The 22,598-nt window shown below is 51.5% G+C and overlaps 1 protein-coding gene across 1 annotated transcript; it reads right to left on the bottom strand.

Moving 5' to 3' along the window:
- Positions 1-1,084: 1,084 nt before the first annotated feature.
- Slc34a1 (solute carrier family 34 member 1) lies at positions 1,085-14,752 on the bottom strand. The gene is made up of 12 exons (XM_050144365.1): positions 14,644-14,752; positions 14,386-14,535; positions 14,172-14,300; positions 13,956-14,099; positions 12,437-12,548; positions 12,120-12,315; positions 11,944-12,039; positions 6,159-6,222; positions 5,753-5,920; positions 2,576-2,692; positions 2,354-2,478; positions 1,085-1,588 (listed from the first exon to the last, which is right to left on the bottom strand). The coding sequence occupies exons 1-12, from the start codon at positions 14,750-14,752 to the stop codon at positions 1,085-1,087; spliced, it is 1,914 nt and encodes a 637-aa protein (XP_050000322.1).
- Between the last annotated feature and the right edge of the window lie 7,846 nt (positions 14,753-22,598).

The raw sequence follows: 22,598 nt of genomic DNA, 5'->3' as shown, positions 1-22,598 counted from the left end.
GGACCCTGCATGGAAGAGGCAGGACTGCAAAGCTCAGGTCTGTTTAAGAGCTGCCTGGCTCATTCCCCAAAGGCATAGGACAGAGGTGGAGGGAGGATCTGTCCTCTGCCCTCTGTGACCAGGGCCAGACCTCTCTTGCCCACAGCTACCATCCTGCCCCGTTTTCCACTGGCCCCAGCAAGCCTCCGCTGGTCACTCACTCTGGAGCACTAATCTTAGGGAGAATGAACATGGGATTGATGTGGGTGGGTTTACAGAAGCAGGGATACCAGAGTGTGGAGGTGCAGATTCACCTCTGGGGTGGCTCCAGACTGTAGGGAGGGACTTGTGGGAGCTTTAATTACGGATGAGGCTCAGGAAGGCAGGGCCAGTCAGACTCTTAAGTGTGCAGGACTGAAGGCTGTTGGTCCAGTGAACATTTGAAGGAGGATGGTGCTGCCGACCTCTGTCTTGATCTTCTCTTTGCTCAGATGCAAAGCAAAAGTAGTCCCAAATAACGAAAGTTTAATTCCTTTCTGGTTTTCAAAAAAGGGATCATAGCGGTGGTGCCGAAGCCCTTGGTGAGGGTGAGGATGATGACATGGGCGAGAAGGTGGTAGAGAGGGAGGAGAATTCAGCCAGTGATTCTGACTTGCACCTGAGCACAAGTGAACAACCACATCGTCACTGATCCAAAGCCACCTTTACTCATAGTCATCTGTGAACACAAGGACACAAGCTCGGGTCTTGTATCTACAAACAGCCAGACTTATGGCGAGATAGCCTGCACCTTGTACACACCTATTGTGTAGGCTTGTCTGTACACATACATGGGCTGACACAATGTTCACACATGGACTCTACCTACACTGGTGGCCACACAGATGCACCACCTAACACATGTACTTGTGCCCACTGCCTCTTCATTACAAAAGCCCACATCACTATGACCCTGCATCTGGACGGGTACCCAAGGGCGGCACAAAATCATGAACCTCAACCGATGTGCATCTACACACATGCGCATGCACACACCCCTGCCTTTCTGCTGCGTGTCCAATAAACACTCTGCTTCCTGCTCCGGGCAGCGGTCTGGGCCCACATCCTAGAGACGGGTGGCATTGTGGTGAGCAGGCAGTGCGAGGCGGGGGGAGGGTGTGGCAGGCGGAAGCTCCTCCAGAAAGACTCTAGGGGGAAGTTGGGGTGAACGGGGTTCAGGCCCGGCATAGCACAAGGTGACTCGTGTGATCAGGCCATCCAAGGGCTGCAAAGAGTGCATCCAGCGGGGCAGGAAGTCCCATGTCTGCAGCCACTTGGGTAGGTGCCCAGGACTTCGGTTCTGCAGGACATTAATGAGCACCACAAAGGCCAGCAGGGCCCCAAAGGGTGCACCCACACCGACCATAGCCTGCCAGCCTGCCATGGAGATGCCAAACACCAGTGAGGGCAGAAGCAGGAAGCACACGAGGAGGTAGAGGACGGCAAACCAGCGGTACTTGGCGGTGCGTTTGCCCAGCGCCTTGGCCATGCGGATGGGCAGGCGTGTGCAGGGCAGTGGGTACCACAGCAAGATGCCCGAGATGTTGAAGAAGAAGTGACAGAGGGCGATCTGCAGAGGAGAGTGTAGAGGGGCGAGGTTGATAATGCGTTCCCACGGGAGCCTAGCAGGGCTGGAACAGAGGCCCCACATGCTCAGGGCAGCAGGAGGAACTCTGGAGCCGATGTGACTCCAGATCTCCAGACTGGCTATTAAAATATGTGTTGCTGAATGCCCCCCCTGTGTCCCAGTGACCGCCCTCTCATGAGATCCCAGCAGCTGAGAGGCGTGCCCATCTGACACAGGGTCTCACTATATAGAACAGGCAGACTTTGAGCTTTTTGCTGTGTGTGTGTGTGTGTGTGTGTGTGTGTGTGTGTGTGTGTGTTTTTCCAAGTGCTGGGATTATAGGCATCTACTACCACGCCTGAGTTTAGCATTAGATTAGTTCCTGGCTTGCCTATTCCAGGCTTTTAGTTGGTCAGCATCTTGTCAGCTGTTTTGCTTCTAGACCAATCCCTTTGCCATCTGCTTACCATCCCCAATTCAAAGCATCCTTGATTCCCCCAGATTGGGCCTGGCCTCTCTGACAGCAGCACATGGCCACATTGTGACCCTGACTGGCTGTCTAAGGATACAGGACAGCAGCGGCTCCCTATTGGACGCCGAGGTCTTGAGAGAGGAATTAAGTCAGCTTTGTCCAGAGCAGCTTCCACGGAGAGGAGCGGGTCACGTCATCAGGCGATTGATGTTGCTTATACATCGTCACATCCTCCACTGGGCCTGCACCCCGGCCCTCTGCCTCTACAGATGGCCCACTCTCTCTCCCCCACGTACCTGAAAGGAGCTGGATAGCTTCTCCTTGGGGCTGGCCAGTGCTGCCAGGATGGCTGTGGTGGTAGTGCCGATGTTGGAGCCCAGGGTGAGAGGGTAGGCACGCTCAATACTGATCACACCCAGGCCTGGTGGGGAGGGGAGTATGGCATTTCTTTCTAACTCTTCCCGAGTCACACACGCAACCCAAGCACTGCTGCCTGTTGCCGGGCATGGGCAACTCACCGATGAGCGGGGTGATGGCGGAGGTGAACACAGAACTGCTCTGCACAACAAAGGTCATGCTGGCTCCCACGATCATGGCAAAGTAGCCCGTGACCCAGGTGAAGGGGGCAGGAAAGTCTGAAAGGAACCCAAGTCCACAGTAAGTCATGTCAGTGAGAGGCCTTGGGAGAGCAGGCAGTCCTTGCTCTTCAAGGAGGTCCTTAGGTAGTAGTTGCCCCCTGAGAATCTAGCTGGTCCCCTGCTCTTTCTTTTGCCCAGCGTACTCTTGTGATTAACACACTTTCTTACTTGGGCTATTACACTCTTTTGTGTCTTTGCCCTAGCTCTTCTCTCTGCCCATAATACTCTAATATTTAAATCCATGGGGTGTAGGCCAAGGATGCCCATGGACACCAACATCTAAGCGTGCTTCTGTAACACAGTGAGGCATTTGTCTGGGGCCAGTGTTTGTGCTGCAATGTGCTTTAGATCACATCTAGTTGATTTATCATACCTAATATAGGTAAAGGTCATGATTGCTGAGGGGCTGAGTGGAAAAAGGCTTTTGCTGCTAAGCCTCGTGACCTGAGTTCAGTCTTTGGGGTCTACATAGTGGAAGAAGCAAGCCAATTCATACGTCTGACTTTCACATGTGCCATGGTGTGCACATGCACACACACCCAAACACACAATATAGTGATAGTGTATACACACACACATACACACAATATGGGTGGTGGTGCACACCTTTAATCTCAGTACTCAAAAGTCAGAGGGAAGTGAATTTCTATGTAGCCTGGTCTACATAGTGAGTTTCATACCAGCCAGGGCTGCATTGTGAGACTCTGTCTCAAAAAGAACATGCTCAAGTAAAAAGCATAAATACTTGTTATATCATATTGTCCAAGAAAAAAATGACAAAATTCTGCTTCAAGACAAATGCAATTATTTTCCTGGAATGTTTTTGATCCACGACTGACTGGATCTGCAGATCAGGGTCCCACAGATAGAGAGTGCCAACCATACTCCCACCACCCCAAGCCACCTTGCTAGAAAGCCCTTCCTGACCTCCCTTGTTTTTCCTACTCCCAAGACATTTGCTCATCCCGTATCCCCACGTTTGTCATACGGGGACCCCCCAGTGTCAGTGAAATAACTCAAAAGCCCAAAATGTAGTTTAAAACAGAAATCAGAGGACGTCATTCCTCTGCCCCAAATTGTGCAAATGTGCCATCACCCTCAGTAAAACACAGGCTCTGAGCCGAGTCTAGGGCCCCCTTAGAACTGGCTGTATCTCTGTCAGCATTAGCTGCAGCCTGCCCCGCCCACGATGCTGCCTGCCATCCCTCCCTGCCCCAATCTTGCTATGATTGCCACTCTCCAGGCTTTGAACTTGCTGGTCCTCCCTCTCAGAATGCCCTTCTTCTACCTAGGCTTCTCTCTTTATCAGTGTTGGGGATGGGGGGCAAACGCTTCATCAATGAACGACACTCCTATTCTTCCTTTACCACTTGTTTTATGTGGAGGATTTTGGGGGGAAGGGGTAGCAGTAAGATAAAGTTTCACTCTATAGTCCAGGTCATCATCAAACTCTCTCTCATTAATCCTCCTGCCTCAAAGTGCAGAGGTTACAGTTATGAGCCATCACATCTGGGTTTTGTCCACATTTATTTTGTTTCTCTGTGTGTGAAAAACCAGAAATCAATTTGGGGTGTCTTTAACTCTCTCTGTCTTATTTTTTTGAGACAAGGCCTCTCACTGAACCTAGATCTCATCAAGAGGCTTGACTGGCCGGCCAGCCGTATGGGGATCCCCCGTCTCTGCCTCAAAGCACTGGCGGTACAGGCATGCACAACACCTCTGGCTCTTATGTGGGTTATGGAGATCTAGCTCCGGTTCTTGGGCTTGTAGGAGAAGCACAGCGCCAATGGAGCCATCTCTCCTGCCCTCCTCTAAGTTTATTTTGGAAGAGCTTGGGGGTGCATGTTTTTAAAGCCAGCACTCTGGAGGCAGAGACAAGCAAATTTCTGAGCTCAAGGCCAGCCTGGTCTACATATCAAATTCCAGGATACGAGTGAATAATGAGACATCCCCCTCCCCTCCCCAAAAAGTTGCTGGGTGGTGGTGCACACCTTTAACCCCAGTACTTGGGAAGCAGAGGCAGGCGAATCCCTGTGAATTCAAGGGCAGCTTGGTCTACAGAGTGAGTTCCAAGACAGCCAAAACTACACAAAGAAACCTTGTCTCGAAAAAAAAATTTTTTTCTGTTTAGACAAGGTCTGTCTATAGAGCCTAAGCTAGCTGAGTCCCTCTGCCTGTACTTCTCGAGTGGTGCCGCCACATCTGGCCACTTCATCCGAATTTGACTCTTATACAGGTCTCTGCTCGCGCAAGCGTCTCCTCCTCAGAGAGACCCCTGAGCATCTGTAGGAACAGCCTCTTCCTGCCTTCTGCTGTGCTGCCATTTTTCTACCTCCTCACCAGTCTCCTTGCTCCATCTTCAAAGTTTTTCCTTCCTTCCTCATCTACTGGGAATAAAGTGAGGGGCCACCTGGGTAAGGCCCAGATGGACACAAGGTTTGCTTGGTGACTGAAATGATGGTCCCACCCAGGTTGCATGAGGAAATGGTGGGTCTATAGGCTAATAACTGCTCAGATCTATGACACTGTCTCCATTTGGGACACAGCCTAACACAGCCTGGTTGCCTGGTTTGATGAGGAAATTGTAATTCTGAGATCTTGGGATCAGGCTCCATCTCTATTTGCCTCACTCCTGTATCCTGTGGCACCCAGTAAGGGCTTGGTGTCCATTTGTCAATTAAACAGAGGATTTTAGCTAGACATGGCTGTGCATAGCTGTAATCCCAGCACTTGAGAAGTCAAAGCAAGAACGTCGAAAGTCCTTGACCAGTCTAGGTTACACAACAAGGTCTAGAGCCCCATGGGCTGTATGAGACCATGCCTTAAAAAACTCAAACAAGAAAAACCAAACGGTGGCTTCTAAGCCTGCCCATCTGCTAGAGCACACAACAGCCAGCAGCAGCCCAGGTTTCTGGCTGTCTGTATCTCAGGAGTCTCCAAGTTGACCTGGTCCCACCCCTTCTCGATTCACACAGGGGACACTGAGGCATGGATTTAACAACACCTGACAGAGCTCATCTGGGCCCTGCCTTGGCCTGCAGCCTTCCCCCAACTCACCCGTGTTGATGACCTTCTGGATGACGTTGGCCACTTGGCCCTTGAGCAGAGAGTTGAGCATCTTGACTAGGAGAATGAGACAGCTGCACAGAACCACCAGAGAGCCAGCCAACAGGATGAGCCCCACGGCCAAGTCCGGCAGCCCCGTGTCCACGAAGAGATGGTTGCCTAAAAGGGTGGCATCGGGCTGCGGAGTGTTCACCGCTACACCCGCTTCCCACCTCTGCCACCCCACTGGGCTGAGAGCCTGACTCCCACATCAAGTTACTTTGGCCTCCATAGCAGTGACTGACTTAAGTCCAAGAGTCAGCTGTCTTTCCTGGGGCTGGACCCAGCAGGAGCCAGCCAGGGGATGGCTCCCTATGCGCCTGTCATGTGGGCCACCTCCTGTGTTGCACGTACTTACATTTTCCCACGGTGGTGTTTGCAAAGCTGATGTTGGCCTCTATCCTGGACATAGAAGTGGAAGCCTAAATTCAGAGGAAGGTGACTTAGAGAATCTTGACAAGCACAGCCTGGGTGGAGCAAAGAGGGAGGTTTGGGAGCTGTGGGGGAAGGGAGCTGTGTTTCTAGCTCTGAGATCATGAGCATGCTGCTTCCCTGCTCTGAGCCCATCTCCTCTGGAGAGAAGATGACGTTGAAATCCTTATCACTCCGGAATGTGGCCTTGGATATGTTCTATTCCCCTGAACTAGAGACCCCTGGGACCAGTGGTCACCCCAATCACCAGATTAGCAGCTTCTCGTCTTGGTCCCCCCACTTCTCAGTGGGATCCATACCCCTTTTTCTGAAAGTCCTTCTATCCCCATCTGTTCTTACCTGTTCCTTTCTTAATGCCTTCTTCCTCCGTATCTGCCCCATGACTCCCCTAAAACTCACTTAGCCCGAACTCCATTCTGCCCTGGCTCAGTTCCTTGCCCTTGGGGAGATCCAAGTGGAAGGAGGGTCAGTGACGGCCGAGGGTCTAGCCCCCTCCCATTTCTTCTTTCTGGATCTACTGTGGGTAAGCAAGGGGATCTTTCTGGTAATGTCCCTGGGTAGAGGGGACATAAACTGTGAGCCAAGCTACATGTGAAGATGGTGGGTGTGTAGAGACAGTAGCTATTCAGCTCCAGCCATTGTCACCAACCAGGGGTGCATCCCAGAGTGGTCCAGCCTCCTAGTCCTATCAGAGAAACTGCACTTCTGGGGTTTTAGGTAAAAATTCTTCAATCTCTGTGCATGTTGTAGCTCTACTCTGAGATTTTTTTTTTCAATACTCTGGATTGAACTTAGACCCTCACAAATTTAGGCAAAAATCCCACCACTGAGGTACATCCCAAATTCTCATTTAATTTTTTCTCTCTCATTTCAATATTTTTTTTTAAATTTTGAGATGGGGTCTCAAAGTCCGGATAGGGCTTGGACTTGCCATCCTCCTGCCTCAGTCTCCCAAGTACTTGGAATTCACAGCCTGTGTCACTAGGCCGAAAGAGACACATTTTCAGGTTTAGGAAGCAGAGTTCCCAGGCCTGTGGAAGCTTCCCTTCAGTCTGTAGGCTATCAATCCATAGCTCCACTGGATTAAGGAGGTGCTGACAAGGGACCCCAGATGCCTTGCTTTTCAGGAACAGAGCAGCCGTGACAGGAGGCAGAGTGGGCGTGGCTTGGAAAAGCTAAGGGTGGGGCTTGGGCGCAGTGAGCTGACAGTTTGATGCTATAACTTCTTTAGGTTTGTTCCCAACCACGTCATTTAGAGAGTGTGTGTCAGGTTGGGGCGCAGGCCAATGGTACAGCCCTTGTCTATGCGAGCAGCATCCCAAACAAGCAAAACAAGAACCCTGAGAGTGACCCTAGGGTCAGTTTCTGGCAACTAGTTTAACATCAGGATGTGTGTTAGTGAGGCATGCTCCATTGAGCAGGGCCAGGTGCTCAGCTGTTATTTCCAGTTCACTAAATCTAGGCCAAGGCACCATCCAGACTGGAGGCTTGAACTCTAGGTGAGAAACTAGGATAAAAGTCATCTGAGAGAATAAAAATCAAGATGGGCACTTGGGAAGCTGAGGCAGGGGGATTGCCATGAGTTTAAGGCCTGCCTGTACTACAGTGAGATCTTGTCTCAAGAATCAAACAAAACAACAAGAAACAAAAGCTAGGGGGCTGGAGAGATGGCTCAGTGATTAAGAGCACTGGCTGCTCTTCCAGAGGACCCGGGTTCAAGTCCCAGTGCTCACAAGGTAGCTCACAGCTGTCTGTAAGTCCAAGAGCTGACACCTTTACACAGACATACATACAGGCAAAACACCAATGAACATAAAAATATAGATATTTTAGAAATATTGGAATAATAAAAATGTAAAGTCCAAAGGAGAAAGCATGCATTAAGTCCTCTCCTCAGGGCCCGGCTACCACAGCCCCAGATAAGGGATGCACTGCCTCTCTTCCTGCCTTCCTGGGCACCCCACACGGTAGGTGACTAACCTCCTAGACCACGACCAGTGACTCCTGCAGACATGCCTGTGGATACTGGCATTTTGCGGGGGAAGAACTTGGTGGACCTTCTGGGAGGTGCCCAGCCGGAAGCTCTAGAAGCAGATGCCCTCCTGAGATGCATGTGAGCCTCACCGGCTTTCTCTGAGCTGCATCCTGGGGCCTCCTAGAGAGGGGTCATATAGAGGCCAGAGGAAGATGAGGAGCTTGGCATAGGTCCCACCTTAGGGTTGACTGAGCCAGGTTCAGGGCAAGGCGGAGGGCCGAGCTATCCAGAGTGTTATTTGTAATTTTGTTGCTGGAGATTGAACCTTGAACCCAGACCTCACGCGTGCTAATCACAAGCTTCTATCGCTGAGCTGTGCTCCACCCTGCTATGGGGATCTAGAACCTTGGCTTTTCTTCCTGGACTTGTGTGGCCTTAACTGAGCCCAGAAGGGGAGCCAGGGAGCCTAAAGTGGAGACAATAGGAGTGAGAGAGAGGGGTCACTGCAAAGCCAGGCCAGGAAGGAACCGAGGGAAGAGAAAAGCCTCTAAGGAGATCTTACAGGGCAGAGGAAAAGGTGGGAAGTCTGGCCTAGTTAATAGAGCTCAGAGGCCCGGATCTGGGCATGTTCCCAAGATGTCTGTCCATCCTCTCCGGGAGGAGTGGAGGAATAGACAGGGAGTGGGGTGGAAACGCTTACGGGAAAACAGAAGCATAGTCCTGGGCTCACGCCGTGGCTGAGCTGTTCTCAACTATGTGACTTGGAGCCGTACACTTAAGCTCTCTGGGCGTCAGCTGTCTCCATAATGAAGTTTTTAATGCTGCCTTCTTTTCCCTACAGGCTAGTAGGAAGCATCTTGGAAGAGGGAGTTGGCATTTAAGAGCCTACAGGGAGACTCTAGATCGAGACACTTCTGGGAACTGAAGGGCATGATTAAGTTCACTAAGGACCGTGCTACTTCAGGTGTCCTTCCTCAGGAGAGAACCACAGAGGATGTGGGATTGCACAATAGCTTCCCCTCTGGGCTATGGTAGCTGTGGGGCCTTTGTTCTTCTGAAAACAGGAGCATTCTGGGCCAGCGGCACCATCTGGTGGCCGAAGGGAGAACTTCTTAGAGCATCTCCAGTCCGCACCAGCCCTGAAGGGGTCTGGTGGCACCACGGGCAGAAAGAGACATAGGAACAGGTGGAGGTACATTAGACCAGCATCTGGGAGATGCAGCTGATTGAGGAGTGAGGATCCCATCAGGATGGAGGCCTTCCTCCACTACAGGAACCAATAATACAGGAAGCCGGTGTTCCTCTCTCTGAGTGAGGCTGTTTCCTATCTGCAGAGTAGGGATGTAATAACAGTGGTCCCCAGTGGCCAGTCCTCCAAAGAGGCTACTTAACCCAGGAAGGGACAGTTTACAATCACAAATGTGACTCATGGGAAAGGAATTTCAAGCACAAGGCCAGGCCACTGATCATCCAGAAGTCTCAAACTCCAAAATGGCCTGTTTGTCCCTTTCCACATCAGGAAAACTCTCATCCTGTCCTGTCCTGGGTGGCATAGGTCCTGACCTGTCCTGTCTAGGGCCCCTGGAGACTGGTTTGATCAATGTTCACTCCCCAGTATGGTGAAGGCTGGAGGCCATGAGTGTTGGAAAAAGAAAAAAGAAAAGAAAAACTTTGCGGCCCAGCGGGCGGGTGGGGTGGAATAGGAAGAGCCACCCACGCACACGCCAGGAGCACGAGATGTGGCTGTGCTGAGTCCCATTCCTGCAGGGCACAGGTCCAGAGGGAGGCAGAGGGCAGGGGGCTCAAATCCAGCTTTATGTCCCAAGCCAAGAAATACGACCTGCTGTTGCAGAAGGAGGTTTCTGCTAGTGTGGGAACTGAACTGGTACTCTGGCAAGCTGCAGCTGGAAGCGCGAAGCCAGGAAGGCAGGCCCCGCCGCCGAGGGAGCTGGGCAGTGGCTTCCCGTCACCGAGCTTCAGTTTCCATTCATGTAAAACAGTCCACCTGGCTGGTCTCGCTCCAGGACATAGTAGGTGAGACAGTTCAGGGCACAGGTAGAGTCTTGCCCAAGTCAGCCATCAGACCGGAAATTTCTAGGTGGCTTTTTTTTTTTTTTTTTGATCAGTATGTGATTTCTCTTCCTCTACCCAGAGTGTGCTCTCTGAGGCAGCAGTGACTCACAGAGCTTTCCTGAGAGAGCCAGAGATGAGAAGGTGGCAGGTCACAAAGCCAGCTGCAAAGCTGTCCACGTGGGCTTTCTGTTGTCGAGCTGCCTTGAACTCTCAGAAGAGCAGAGCTGGGGCTGCGTGCCACTTGGGATGCAAAGGAGCTTCACCGCCGGGTGAGGTGATGGGCTGTTTTCTATCAGTGCTGGCAGAGAGGTCCGGGAACATCCACCAGCAAGAGGAGGGAAGGTGGAGGATGGGCTCGTGCCTCTGCTGTGCGCTTTGGATTTCCCTGTAGCCTTTCTAAATGGAGTTATTTCTTGTACGTAATAATTAAGGAGAAGCGAATTTGGAAGATTATGGTTTGGATGAAGCATTTTCCCTTTTATGGCTGAGTAAGAAAGTATGCTAATTGCCCGCTCCTTTGTTCCTAATCGCCTTGCTATTATGCCTTGTACCATAGGCATACTGGCTGATCCATGAATGTCCAGCCAATCTGCGCAGTTTTTCATTCTGGGCAGTAGAAGGAGCAGAAACAAAGCAGGAGGACAAAGGATGAAGGAGTCCCCTGCCAGCATGTGTGATTGCTGTGTCTCTCAGGGGCTGCCCAGTGTGACACCCGCCCAGTGTGACAGCCACTGCCTGGCTCCTCAACCCGAATTCTAGGGTCCAAGACTCTCACTATCCACATAGCTCTCTTCCCCCGCATCCCCGTCTACATTGCTCAGACCTCAGCCCCAAGCACGGCAGAGCTGAGGGACCAGCCTCCATTGTCCCTGTGGCCTGGTAGTTCTGGGCAAGCTGCTTAGCCTCTTGGAGCCTGTGTCTCTATCTGTGAAAGCAGAGAGTTCAGTTTGATCCTCGGTTTTTCAAACGACCATGGAAAAAAGTTGGATGGCAAGATGGAGATCAAGCAGCTGGGCCCGTTCCCAGAGATTTTTTTTTCCTGATTCAGGGGGAGTAGGAAGGGTATATATATACTATGCCGTGGATTTTCTTCTACACTGTGTCTGCTCTGCATTTCTAATAGGTTCCCAAGTAGGACTGGATGCTGTCAATCTGGGGAACAATAGCTCTTTGAAAACCACTGGTCCAAGGTGGGGCTAGTGGTGGCGCACGCCTTTAATCCCAGTGCTCAGGAGACAGAGGCAGGTGGATCTCTGTGGGTTGGAGGCCAGCCTGGGCAACACCATGAAATTCTGTCTCAGAAAAAAACCAAACAGAACAACAATCCCCCCCCCAAAAAAAAAGAAAAGAAAGGAAGGAAGGAAGGAAGGGGAAGGGAGGAAGAAGAGAGAGAGAGAGAGAGAGAGAGAGAGAGAGAGAGAGAGAGAGAAACCACCACCCTTGGACCAGATCAATTACAGGCCAATGCTAATGTACAGATATTTGCCTACTGTGGTTTGTGCAGTTAGGAGGGATTACCAACGTCTGCCATGGGTATACTGACACAGAAAAATTCCACGTTATCTGCTCACCCCAAGAAAAACGGCTTCCAAGGTCTATGGAACCAACAGGCAGGTGGTCTAAAGGGAATGTCTTTTTCCCTAGGCTTGGCTCTGAAACTCACCTCTGGTGGGTCTGGGTGGCACCAAATCCGGATGAGACTGTGATTCCTCAGGGACTCATCCCCCACGGCAATGCTGGTGATGACAGACTTGTCCAGCTGTGAGCGAGATGACACAGAGCTGAAGGTAGGACCACTGATCCCGCATCTGTCCACCCCACGCCAGGTCCTGCCCTCACCTGGATAATGAGCTTCGTGAAGGGTTCTGTGATGACCTTGAGAAGGTCAGGGGCATCTCGGCCACCACGGATGTTGAAGGAGGCAACCACGAGCCCAGTGACATGGTGCAGGTAGCCCGTGGCAGCCTCCAGCGGCAGCAGGACCAAAACAGACAGCCAGTTAAAGCAGTCATGCACTGTGGCCCCTGCAAAAGCCCTGAGCAGGGACACCACATTGCAGGACAGCTGGACTCAAGGTGTGCCCAAGCTGGGCCCTGGCACCCAGTTCTGCCTTCTCCCCAACAAGCATGAGCCCCCACCCTCCTTCCCCAGCTCACCGCCGGAAGTCAGTCCTGTCCCCTGCCTGCATTAGGGCCACAATGGTGTTGGTGACCGAGGTTCCAATGTTGGAGCCCATGATGATCGGAATGGCAGAGCTCACCTCCAACACTGGTAGAAGAGGGACTCTCAAATGACTGGGTTGTGGCCATAGGGCTCTGCCCTGCAGTAACTCTACCAGGCCCACGACCCATGTGCGAGCCCCAGACAGCCGTTTCCAAGTATACTCTTGACTTCCTAGACTCCATCTCACAGGTCCACGTGTGCACAAGCTGTGTATTTACAGGTGTGTGCACATATCCACGTGTGACTAGATGAGCACACACCATACAGGGCACACCCAGGAGTTATTCAGGATGAACGTGTGCACATGAGTGCATTATGAGAGCTCACACCTTGTGCAATCCATATTTTGTGCTTGTGCAGGTGCACCTCACACGAGTGTAGTAGCTGGTTATATGTGTCAACTTGACTAACCTGTAGCACTCAGTTGACTTTAAGTAAAGATTATTTCTCTCTCTCTCTCTCTCTCTCTCTCTCTCTCTCTCTCTCTCTCTCTCTCTCTCTGTGTGTGTGTGTGTGTGTGTGTGTGTGTGTGTGTGCGTGTGCGCGCGCTCATGGCAGGGAGGAAAGTGTGTGTCTGCAAAGGTGGAGAACAGAAGAACTCAGGCATCCTGCTCCCCCACCCTCTGCTGTATTACCACACGAGAGCATTTCTTGTTGACCCGGGACCCTAGGCAGCAGCTGGAAGCCCCAGCAGTTCTGCCCCCTGCCCCCTGCACCTGTGTGTATGCAGCCGTGCCCAGCTTCTTATGTGAGCTCTGGAAATTCAAACCCAGGCCTTCACACCTGTAGCGAGCACGCTTCCCCACCGAGACTCCCTAGCCCCAGGTAAAGGACATTGAGATGGGCAGTCTCATCCAACGGGATAAAAGAGCCTCCAGTGTAAAACTGAAGGTTCCTGAAGGAAGAAAGTTTCCCTGTGGCCTGCAGGATCCGTTTCTGCCAACACATTCCAGCCTGCTCTTCCAAATGCTGACTTTGTAAATGTCAACTTGAGCAGCCAGCCTCACAATGGCGAAAGTCAATTCTTTGCAGTAAATCACATGTGTGTGATGATTTTGTTTTTCTGAGACAGAGTTTCTCTATGTGGCCCTGGTTGTCCTGGAACTCGCTCTGTAGACCAGGCTGGCTTTGAACTCACAGAGATTCATCTGTCTCTGCCTCTGTCTCTTCCTCTTATGATTGTTTTTTAACAGACTGGTTTTCTCCAGCTTTCCTGAGTGACTATGGGACTGAACGGAAGTGGGTTCAGGAGCTGTGCTCTCCCTTCCCACTCTCCACGATCCCTGGAACACCCTGGCTCAACTCTTAGCCTGCTTTCCAGAACAATACAGGAGGTTCTGGGGCATCCCCTGCCCCCCTCGCCCTTCCCTCAACCTCCTATTTACACTCCTGCCCTCGTGCTGAACCTCCAGGCCCCTGGGCTCTATCCCTGACCATGCTGGGTCAACTCACAGCCAGAGGAGACCATGCTGACGATGATGGATGTCGAGGTGCTGGAGCTCTGCACCAGGACTGTCACCAGAATCCCCACCACCAGCCCTGCCACTGGGTTGGACAGGATGGCGTTGTCCTTGAAGATGTCACCAGCCACCTTCCCTGCAGAACACAAGCTAGCGTCATTCGGGATCCTTCTGAACCCCTCCCCTGACCTCCTCAACCAGGCTTTACCTCCAGCTAGCTGGAAGGCGGAGCTGAGCACGTCCAGGGAGCAGACAAAGAGGTACAGGAAGCCCAGCATCAGCGGGACCTTGAGGAGCTTTGTACCAGCCTGGCGCAACTTCTGAGGCAGCCTGGGCTCTGGAGGTGGGCAGGCATGAGTATAGTGGACAGTGTGTGAGGGCAGTGACTATCCATGACCCTGCTGCCCCGCAACCTGGCCCACCTGGCTTTTGCTCCTCTTCCTGGGCCAACTTGGCAGGTAGTGGCTCATGGCATTCCAGGACCTCCCCATAGGGACAACTGTGCTCTGTGAGGGTCACTGGGCTTAGACTGGAGAATGCATAGGTGGATGTCCCTGGAATCCTGTGCAGGACTGAGTAGGGAGGCTGATTAGGAGTTTCCAAAGGTCCCAGGAGCCCAGGTAGAGGGGAGTAGGTGACAGAGAGGGAAACGGGACTCAGGGTATGGGAACAGTACTTACCTTGTGGGCTGGGCACATAAGCAAAGGCTGTCCCATGCACCATGTGTCTCCCACGGACTGGATGTGGGGAGACAGCCGGTCCCCCCACTCTGTCCCCATAGGACATCATGCTGGACACCCACAGTGAGTCCTATGTGTCAAGAGGTTGGAACAAAGCTGACAATTGCTGTGTGTGGTACCCACACTCGCATGACATCCAACTGAAGGTGTGTGAGTCTATCCATCCTTAGACACACCTGGAGATGCACACCCAGGTGCTGCCACAGGTCTGAGAGGGCATTCATCCAGCCAGCAAGGTTTTTGTAGCTGTTTTGTTTTGCAGTGCTGGAAATGGAACCTAGGGCCTCAGCTTAGTAGGCAAGCCACAGCCCCAGTCCCAACAAGCATTTCTCGAATGTGTAGTATTTCCTAAATTCTGAGTTAGATGCTGGGCTACAGGAGTAACTGAAAAAAAAAAAAAAAAAAAAAAAAAACAAAAACCACAGCCCTCGGGATGTTCAAAGTCTAGCAAGGAGACAGCTACAGATGACGTAATCTCTCAGAGACTAGAAATGCCGCCAGGTGTTAGGACAAATGCAGGTACCGCTATGACTAGAGTGTCCCATGGCAGGGCAGGGTCTAGCTCCGGGTGGGGGTGGGGTGGGCCAAAGCAGCTTGGGCTGGGATTGGGATGTCGTAGGGAGCAGGAGGAGAAACACACAGAGCTGGGGTGATGGGCTGGTCTAAGGACAGGGGCCCTGGGCTCACCTTGAGGTTCTAAGTCTCAGCTCCTGCTCCGCTGGTTGGGGAAATCTAAAGAAGGACCAAGACCCTCCTCTTTATACCCTCGGGTCAAGGGCAAAGTCCCTAGAACTTTAGCTGCCCTCCGTCTGTTCCCCCCTAAATTAACTTTACCCCCAAGGTTCCTTCCAGTTAATTGCTAATCTGCTCTGCAGGGGGAGTCAGCCTGAACCACAACCCAGCTAGGGCACAGCCACACCCTACACTGGGCAGGGACCCTGCTGGCACTCTGTCAGCTTGTTCTTAGGGACTTGAAAGGGATTCTGTGGCTCCAGCCCCTTTCCTTCATTATGACCTGACAAGACTCCCCACACTGTGATCTGAATATGGTGGTGACCTTGCCATGCATCTAAATGTCTGTGCAGCTCTCTGTGTGTCTTGAGGGATATGGTTCAAAAGAGTGGGCACCCCAGGGAGGCTGCGCGTTTGAACCATGGAGGTTCTACAGGGCTTGATGACGAATTCAAGGTGTGAGACTGAGAGAGACACTGGCCAAATCAAGAAGTGATCGCTCTGTGGCTTAGATTGTGCCTTAAAATGCTGGTGTGAGATGCATCAAAGAGCATCTGCAGCAGAGAGACTGGCTAAGATGCTGAAGAGACGTCCAGGGGAGAGATGATGGGGCTGAACCAAGCTGGGCCCGTGAGGACAGAGGACAGGATACATCCCAGAGGCTCTGAGAAAGAGAAGAGGGACAGCTGTGGTCAGGAAGTTCATGATGCATGGCAAGTAACGTGGGAACAGTTCCCTCCCCGGGAGCGGAGCGCATTCCAGCCCCAGCTCGCAGGCTCGCGCGCGCTCTCTCTCTCTCTCTCTCTCTCTCTCTCTCTCTCTCTCTCTCTCTCTCTCTCTCTCTCTCTCTCTCTCCTCTCTCTCTCTGTGTGTCTGTTTCTCTTTCTTTCTTTCTTTCTTTCTTTCTTTCTTTCTTTCTTTCTTTCTTTTTTTGGTCTTTGGTTTTTTGAGACAGGGTTTTGCTGTGAAATGCTTCTGACCATCCTGGAACGCTCTCTATAGACCAGGCTGGCCCCAAACTCACAGCAATCCACCTGTCTCTGCCTTCCAAGTGCTGGGATTAAAGGCATGCGCCACCACTGCCCAGCTCCAACAAGCATTTCATAAGCCCTGAGTAAATGCTATGGTGCAGAAGTCAGTAAAGACAAGCACCACCACTGCCCCAGGGGTGTCCAAAGACGGCAGGGAGACCTCCCCAGGTGATGTAATCCCAGCAGGTGTTAGACAAATACAGGTACTGCGAGAGCAGTGGTTCCCAACCTTCCTGATGCTGCAATGTGCTGACCCCAACCATAAAATTATGTCTTTGCCACTTCATAACTAACTTTACCTCTGTTATGAGCCATGATGTAAATATCTGATATGCACGCTATATGATATGAGATCCCTGTAAAGGTTCCTTTAACTCCAAAAGGGTCATGACCCACAGGTTGGGAACCACCGCACTAGCTCTCTGGCTGGTGGTCCTGGGTTCTATAAGAAAGCAGGCTGAGCAAGCCATGTGCGCAGCCAGTAAGCAGCACCCCTCCGTGGCCTCTGCATCAGATCCTTCCTCCAGGTTCCTGTCTTGTTTGACTTCCTGTCCTGACTTCCTACAGTGATGGACTATAGTGAGGAAGTGTAAACCAAATAAACCCTTTCCTCTCCAAGTGCTGTGGTCATGGTGTTTCGTGACCACAGCAATAGTCACCCTGATTAAGAGACAAGACTCCAATCCACAGGTAATTCCACAGGCAACAAAACCAATTCTACCTCTTAACCATTATAGTCTAAAAAGGTCACATCTTGTTCTTTTTAAACCTAACCTCAGATCATAAGTCTTTTCTTGTGTCTTTAAGTTAACAGTTTTTTGTTTTGTTTTGTTGTGTTTTTTTTTGTGTATGTGTGTGTTTGCCTTTTTGTTTTTATTTTGGTTTTTTGAAATAAGGTTTCTCTGTGTAGTCCTGGCTGTCCTGGACTTGTCCTTTAATCCCAGCACTCAAGACGCAGAGGCAGGTGGATCTCTGTGAACTCAAGGCCAGCCTAGTATATAAAGCAGGTTCCAGGACATCAGGGCTACAAAGAGAAAGCCTGCCACAAAATAAAGGAAAGTGCCCAAGCTGAGTACTTTGGATGTAGCAACTCTGCCTGGAGTCTGATCCAGTCAGGGGTGGGGGAAGGGGACGAAAAGATCAAATAGATCGAGGCCTGCCTGCTCTCAGGGGATGGTCCTGCTCTCAGGGGATGCGCCCGCTCTTGGGGGATGCTCCTGCTCTCAGGGCATGCGCCCGCTCTTGGGGGATGCTCAGGCACCAATGCTTGCTCCAGACAAGTTCAAATGCATCCCTAATGTGCAAGCAGATAGAGATTCTGAGCCACACATCTGACTCTATCTGACTCACTGGGGCACTCCTACCTAAGCCTGAACCCAACCCCTCCTAAATCCCTTCTCCCACACTGAAGAGATTCTGAGACACCAAAGTCTCACTAAGTAAATCAGGGTTCATGACAGAATGTGATGTCACCAATGGCTCAGCACAGAGGCCCACACCTGTAGCCCCGACTACTTGAAACCTGAGAAAGGAAGATGACTCAGACTCTGAAGTTTGGGGCTAGCCTGAGCTACAATGAGACCTAATCTCAACAAACAACAACAACAAAAAAAAAAAAAACAAAAAAAGCAACTGTTGGGTAGTGGTGGTGCACACCTTAGATCCTGCACTCAGGAGGCAGAGGCAGGTGAATCTCTGTGAGTTCAAGGTCAGCCTGGTCTACAGAGTTCCAGGACAGCTGGGGCTACATGGAGAGACCCTATCTTGAAAAAAAAAAAAAAAAAGCAAAACCCAAAACCAAAAATAAATAACTAAATAAAATCAATCTACCTTTCTTTCTGGGGGAGGATTGGTGATGAGAACAAACAGTTAATTATTGACAAATGCATCCTAAAAGACACGATCTTAAAACCCCGTGAATTTCATAGCCAACCGCTGTTAAATGTTGTCTTCTCTCGGCTCCTCTTTTTACCTGATGCACCTGCTAGTGTGTCTGCTTCCTCCTGAATTGGTGGCTGGGTCTGCGCGTCCCCAGATGGTGCTTCACACCCTGTGTGTGTCCTCCTCAGGCTCTGGTGACAGTCTCCCCAGACCTTCCGAAGGTTAGCCCCTGGGTAGTCAGGGGTATCTTATGTTAGGGAGAGCATCCGGGAGGGTAAGCCATTTGTGGGGGAGTGGTCCAGAGGAGCCTGCAGTCTGCCGGGTGGGGCTCTGACAGGATCACGTGACTGTGCCAGTGAGTACACCGAGCTCTACACTGGTTCCTTCACGCTCAGTCTGCAGACAGCACCCAGAGCCCGGATCCCAGCCAGACACCACGAAGGAGTCATTGACTCTTGTTTCTCCTCCATCTCCGTGCCTTCATCTCTTCCTTCCACTCTCCTCCTCAGCCACCCTCCCACTTCCTGTAATTTCCCAGGGTTGTGGCTGTATCCCAGGCCAGGCCGCTGTTGTCTCCTGCTGAGGGTGTCAAGGCCTCATGGGTACCATGTCTGCACGTGTCCTCATTGTTCCTGGTCCGTTCTCTAAAGAAAGCAGCCAGGGATAATTAGTCCATTTTTATTTCAGTGTGTGTGTTTCCGCGTGTCACGGCACATGTGTGGAGGTTGGAGGACAGCTTGAGGGAGTCTGTTTTCTCTACCGTGTGGATCCTGGAGAGTGAACTTGGGTCCCCAAGGTTGGTAGCAGGTGCGTTGACCTGCTGAGCCATCCAAGGGGTTCCCAGCAAGTGATCTTCTGAAAACCCAGTCTCAAGTGTGGCCTGGTGGACAAGGTGGTTCACACCTGTACACCTGTCTCAAAGAAGATTGAGGCAAGAGGGGTTGTCAGCTTGGCCTTCGGTGAAGTCTAGGCCAGACAGATACAAGGAGAGATAGGCAATGTGCTAATTGTGTGTGAGTCACTCCCTTTGGAAGCTGGCCTCTACTTTCTGTTTAGCCCATTGACTGACACCCTGTCACAGCGTGAGAGGGCCAGTATATTCCCCCACCTTGCTGAGCTCAGTCTTACTAGGGAAGTGCCCTTGAGAACGTGTGTGTAACAAAGAGAACACGTATCCAGGAAGAGACAGAGTTGGGCCCACATTTGAGGAGAGCAGAGAGACCAGACAGGGAGATTAAGAGGCTACCAGATGGGGAGGAAAAAAAGAGCAACTGCCCCAGATGACACTGGGGTCGACCAAGTTTTGAGAGACATGTTGGTCAGCTGGCCCAAATTCTGCTGAATGTAACGCAAGAACAAACCAGATTTAGCCACCAGGAGCCATGCTGTTCTTGGAGAGCCAGGTTGAGGGAGGAGTCAGCTGTCCTGAGTGGGCACGTGGCTCCGGCACAGCCAGGGCCGGCATGCGAGACTAACATATATTGAATTTCAGCACACCAACAAGACGACTCCCCTGGGGCAGCGTGACAGCTGAGTGGGGGAAAATGCCTCCCAAAATAGAGCAGGCTGTGGAAGCTGAAGCCGCTAGGCGATTCCTCAGTTCTTTTATATTTAATGATTATTTATTTATATGGGTCTTTTGCCTGCATGGACCAGTGCACCACATGGCCGCAGTGCTCAAGGAAACCAGAAGAGGGCGTTGAGTGCCTTGGAACTAGAGTTACAAGCAGTTGTGAGCTGCCACGTGGGTGCCGAGAATGGAAATTTCTTCCTCCACAAGGACAGCTGTGCTCTTTTATGCGTTTGTTTTCTTGTTTTGTTTTGTTTTTTGGAGACAGAGTTTTTCTGTGTAGCCCTGGCTGTCCTGGCACTTGCTCTTGTAGACCAGGCTGGCCTCAAACTCACAGAGATCCGCCTCCCTCCACCTCTGAGTGCTGGGATTAAAGGCGTGCGCCACCACCCCTTGTTAACCTGTGCTGTTAACTGCTATGCTGTCTCTCCGGCCCTGATTCCTTAGTTCTTAAGATCAATTTGTTTTTTTGTTTGTTGTTTTGGTTTTGTTTTGAGACAAGGTCTCCCTATGAAGCCAGCTGTCCTAAACTTGCTATGTAGATCAGGCTGGCCTTGAATTTATGGAATTCCCATTTGCTGTGTAGGACACAAGTGTGCTTCTGCCTTGAGTGCTGGGATGAAGGGTGTGTGCCACCACACCTGGCTGACTTGCTGTTTAGATACACGGTTTGCTATAAGTGAAGTTTTCAACAGAACCTAAAGTCTAAGAATAATCAAAGAAAGAAAACTAGAATTCAAGACCACTTTTGTTGTTGTTGTTGTTGGTTTCTTCAGATAAGGCCTGACTGCATGGCCCAGGCTAGTCTTGAACTCATGGTCCTTCTGCTCACCTCTGGGGTGCCAGGATTACAAATGTTGAGTCAGTAAGGCCAGAATGCCTGAGCCTGCGGCCCCACGGCACTGTTTGTTCCTGCCTTCTTTTAGAAGCTCGTTACTAATTTAATAAATTCACAAGCCTCACTGTGGGTCAGCACAGTGCTGGATGTGGTGACACCAGTGGCCACTCTTCCCAGCATCAGCCACTGTGACTGTGGGGACATGGTCCTGATGGCACACTCCACACCCTAAGTCATCCTTGTCTTATCTGCTGCTGTGGCCTCACCAGCGGGCTGGCTGATACCATAGGGACAAAACAGTCCCTCTCCTGGTCTCCTGACTTTGTCCCCCTTTGGAGAGCCTGAATTTATTATTTTTATTTTATTTTATTTTTTGAGACAGGGTCTTACAACATAGTCTTTGGCCTAGAACTCACCCTGTAGACCAGGCTGGCCTCAAACTCATGGACCATCTTGTCTCTGCCCCCCAAGTTCTGGGATTGAAGACATGGGGCCCTGCTCCCAGTCTGAAGAGCTTGGATTTCAGTTTGAGTTACCCAGCCCCAGCCTAGAGCCAGGAGGGCCTGAGACATTGTCCGGAGGGAAAACAAGTTCTTCCTGGGGAGAGGCTGACCTGATGACGCCCCAGCCTAGTTTGGAGAATAAGCATTTCATGTAATTATTAATCTCGTGAGCCCAAGCTCTGGTCACTCATTCATCGGCAAGGCCAAAGTCTCGCCAAAATAGCTGAGGCTGCTTTGGGTTGTTGGTTTGGGTTTTGATGTTGTTGTTTTGTGGTGGTTGTTTTCTTCAGAAATCGCCTCCTCTAGCATGTCCTCCTCCTGTGCCTCCAGCCCTGACCATTGCCGGTCACAGGGTTCAGGCTAGAGAGTGAGGCTGTGAGCAGTTTGCTCTCTGATACAGCCCTGGGTATCTTCTTCCCTTGAACTTTGAGTTCTAGATACAGACTTTAAGTCCTAGGCTCTAAGCTCTCAGCCTGGGGCTCAGCCACGGGCTCTCGAATCCACAGCCAGAGTCTGAACCCTGAGTGCCAGCGCTGGGCTCTGGCCCTGGGCTCTGGTTACCCAGTTCTGGTTCTGTCCCACAGACTGCACGTTTTAGATTGAGTTCTAGTTCCTTCAGCATTAGAAAGAGTGTGGTGCCCTGACTGACGAGGTTACCCCTGTCCACTTGTCTTTGCTGGAGGACTTGGGCTAACAGCCGACATCCTAGCTGGCCCAAAGGTGGGTACTGGTTCTACGTTATTCTTCCTTTCACCCTTTGGCTCTCCTTTGATCCCTAGACAAACACGCTAAGATGGCCACAGAGCAGTCCTTGTCCAGGCCCTGCAGTTTTCGTGGGCCTTTCCCAAACATTCATGTTCCTCACTCTTCTTGCCCTCTTCCCCAGAGTTGGGCAGTGTGCTTATCACGGGCTGCATCTGATTCGAAGGCATCAACTGTGCTTGCTCCCCCTCACCATACCCTTTGTCTCCCTGTGGAAACAGACTCCAGCTTCTACAACCCTCGAAGCCAGAGTCACCTGACTGCTAGCCCAGGCCCCCCACAGGGTGCACCTTGTGCCCCTTCCTGGGGGTAAGGGTGACTGACCCAGGGAGCAGAGTTCACTGCTGTGTCCGCATATCTTCCGCAGGGGCTCCAGGTGAGCTCCTGTGCCTGCCTCCACACAGGCCCAGAGCTAAGGTCACTGAGTGACGCACACCTTCCCCAGCCCGAAGGCTGTTGCACATGGAGAAGAGAAAGAGAGAAACAGGGGGTTGTCTGGCAGAGGCTTGGAGCACAGGCTTGGAGGAAGTCACGGCTGTTTGCTTAGTTCAAGTCCTCTGGAGGGAGGGTATTGTCAG

Source organism: Alexandromys fortis, unplaced genomic scaffold (assembly GCF_014885135.2).
Source record: "Alexandromys fortis isolate MF-2015 unplaced genomic scaffold, M_Fortis_MF-2015_v1.1 scaffold_1, whole genome shotgun sequence".
Lineage (NCBI taxonomy): Eukaryota > Metazoa > Chordata > Mammalia > Rodentia > Cricetidae > Alexandromys > Alexandromys fortis.
This window is presented reverse-complemented; position numbering and strand designations above follow the sequence as displayed.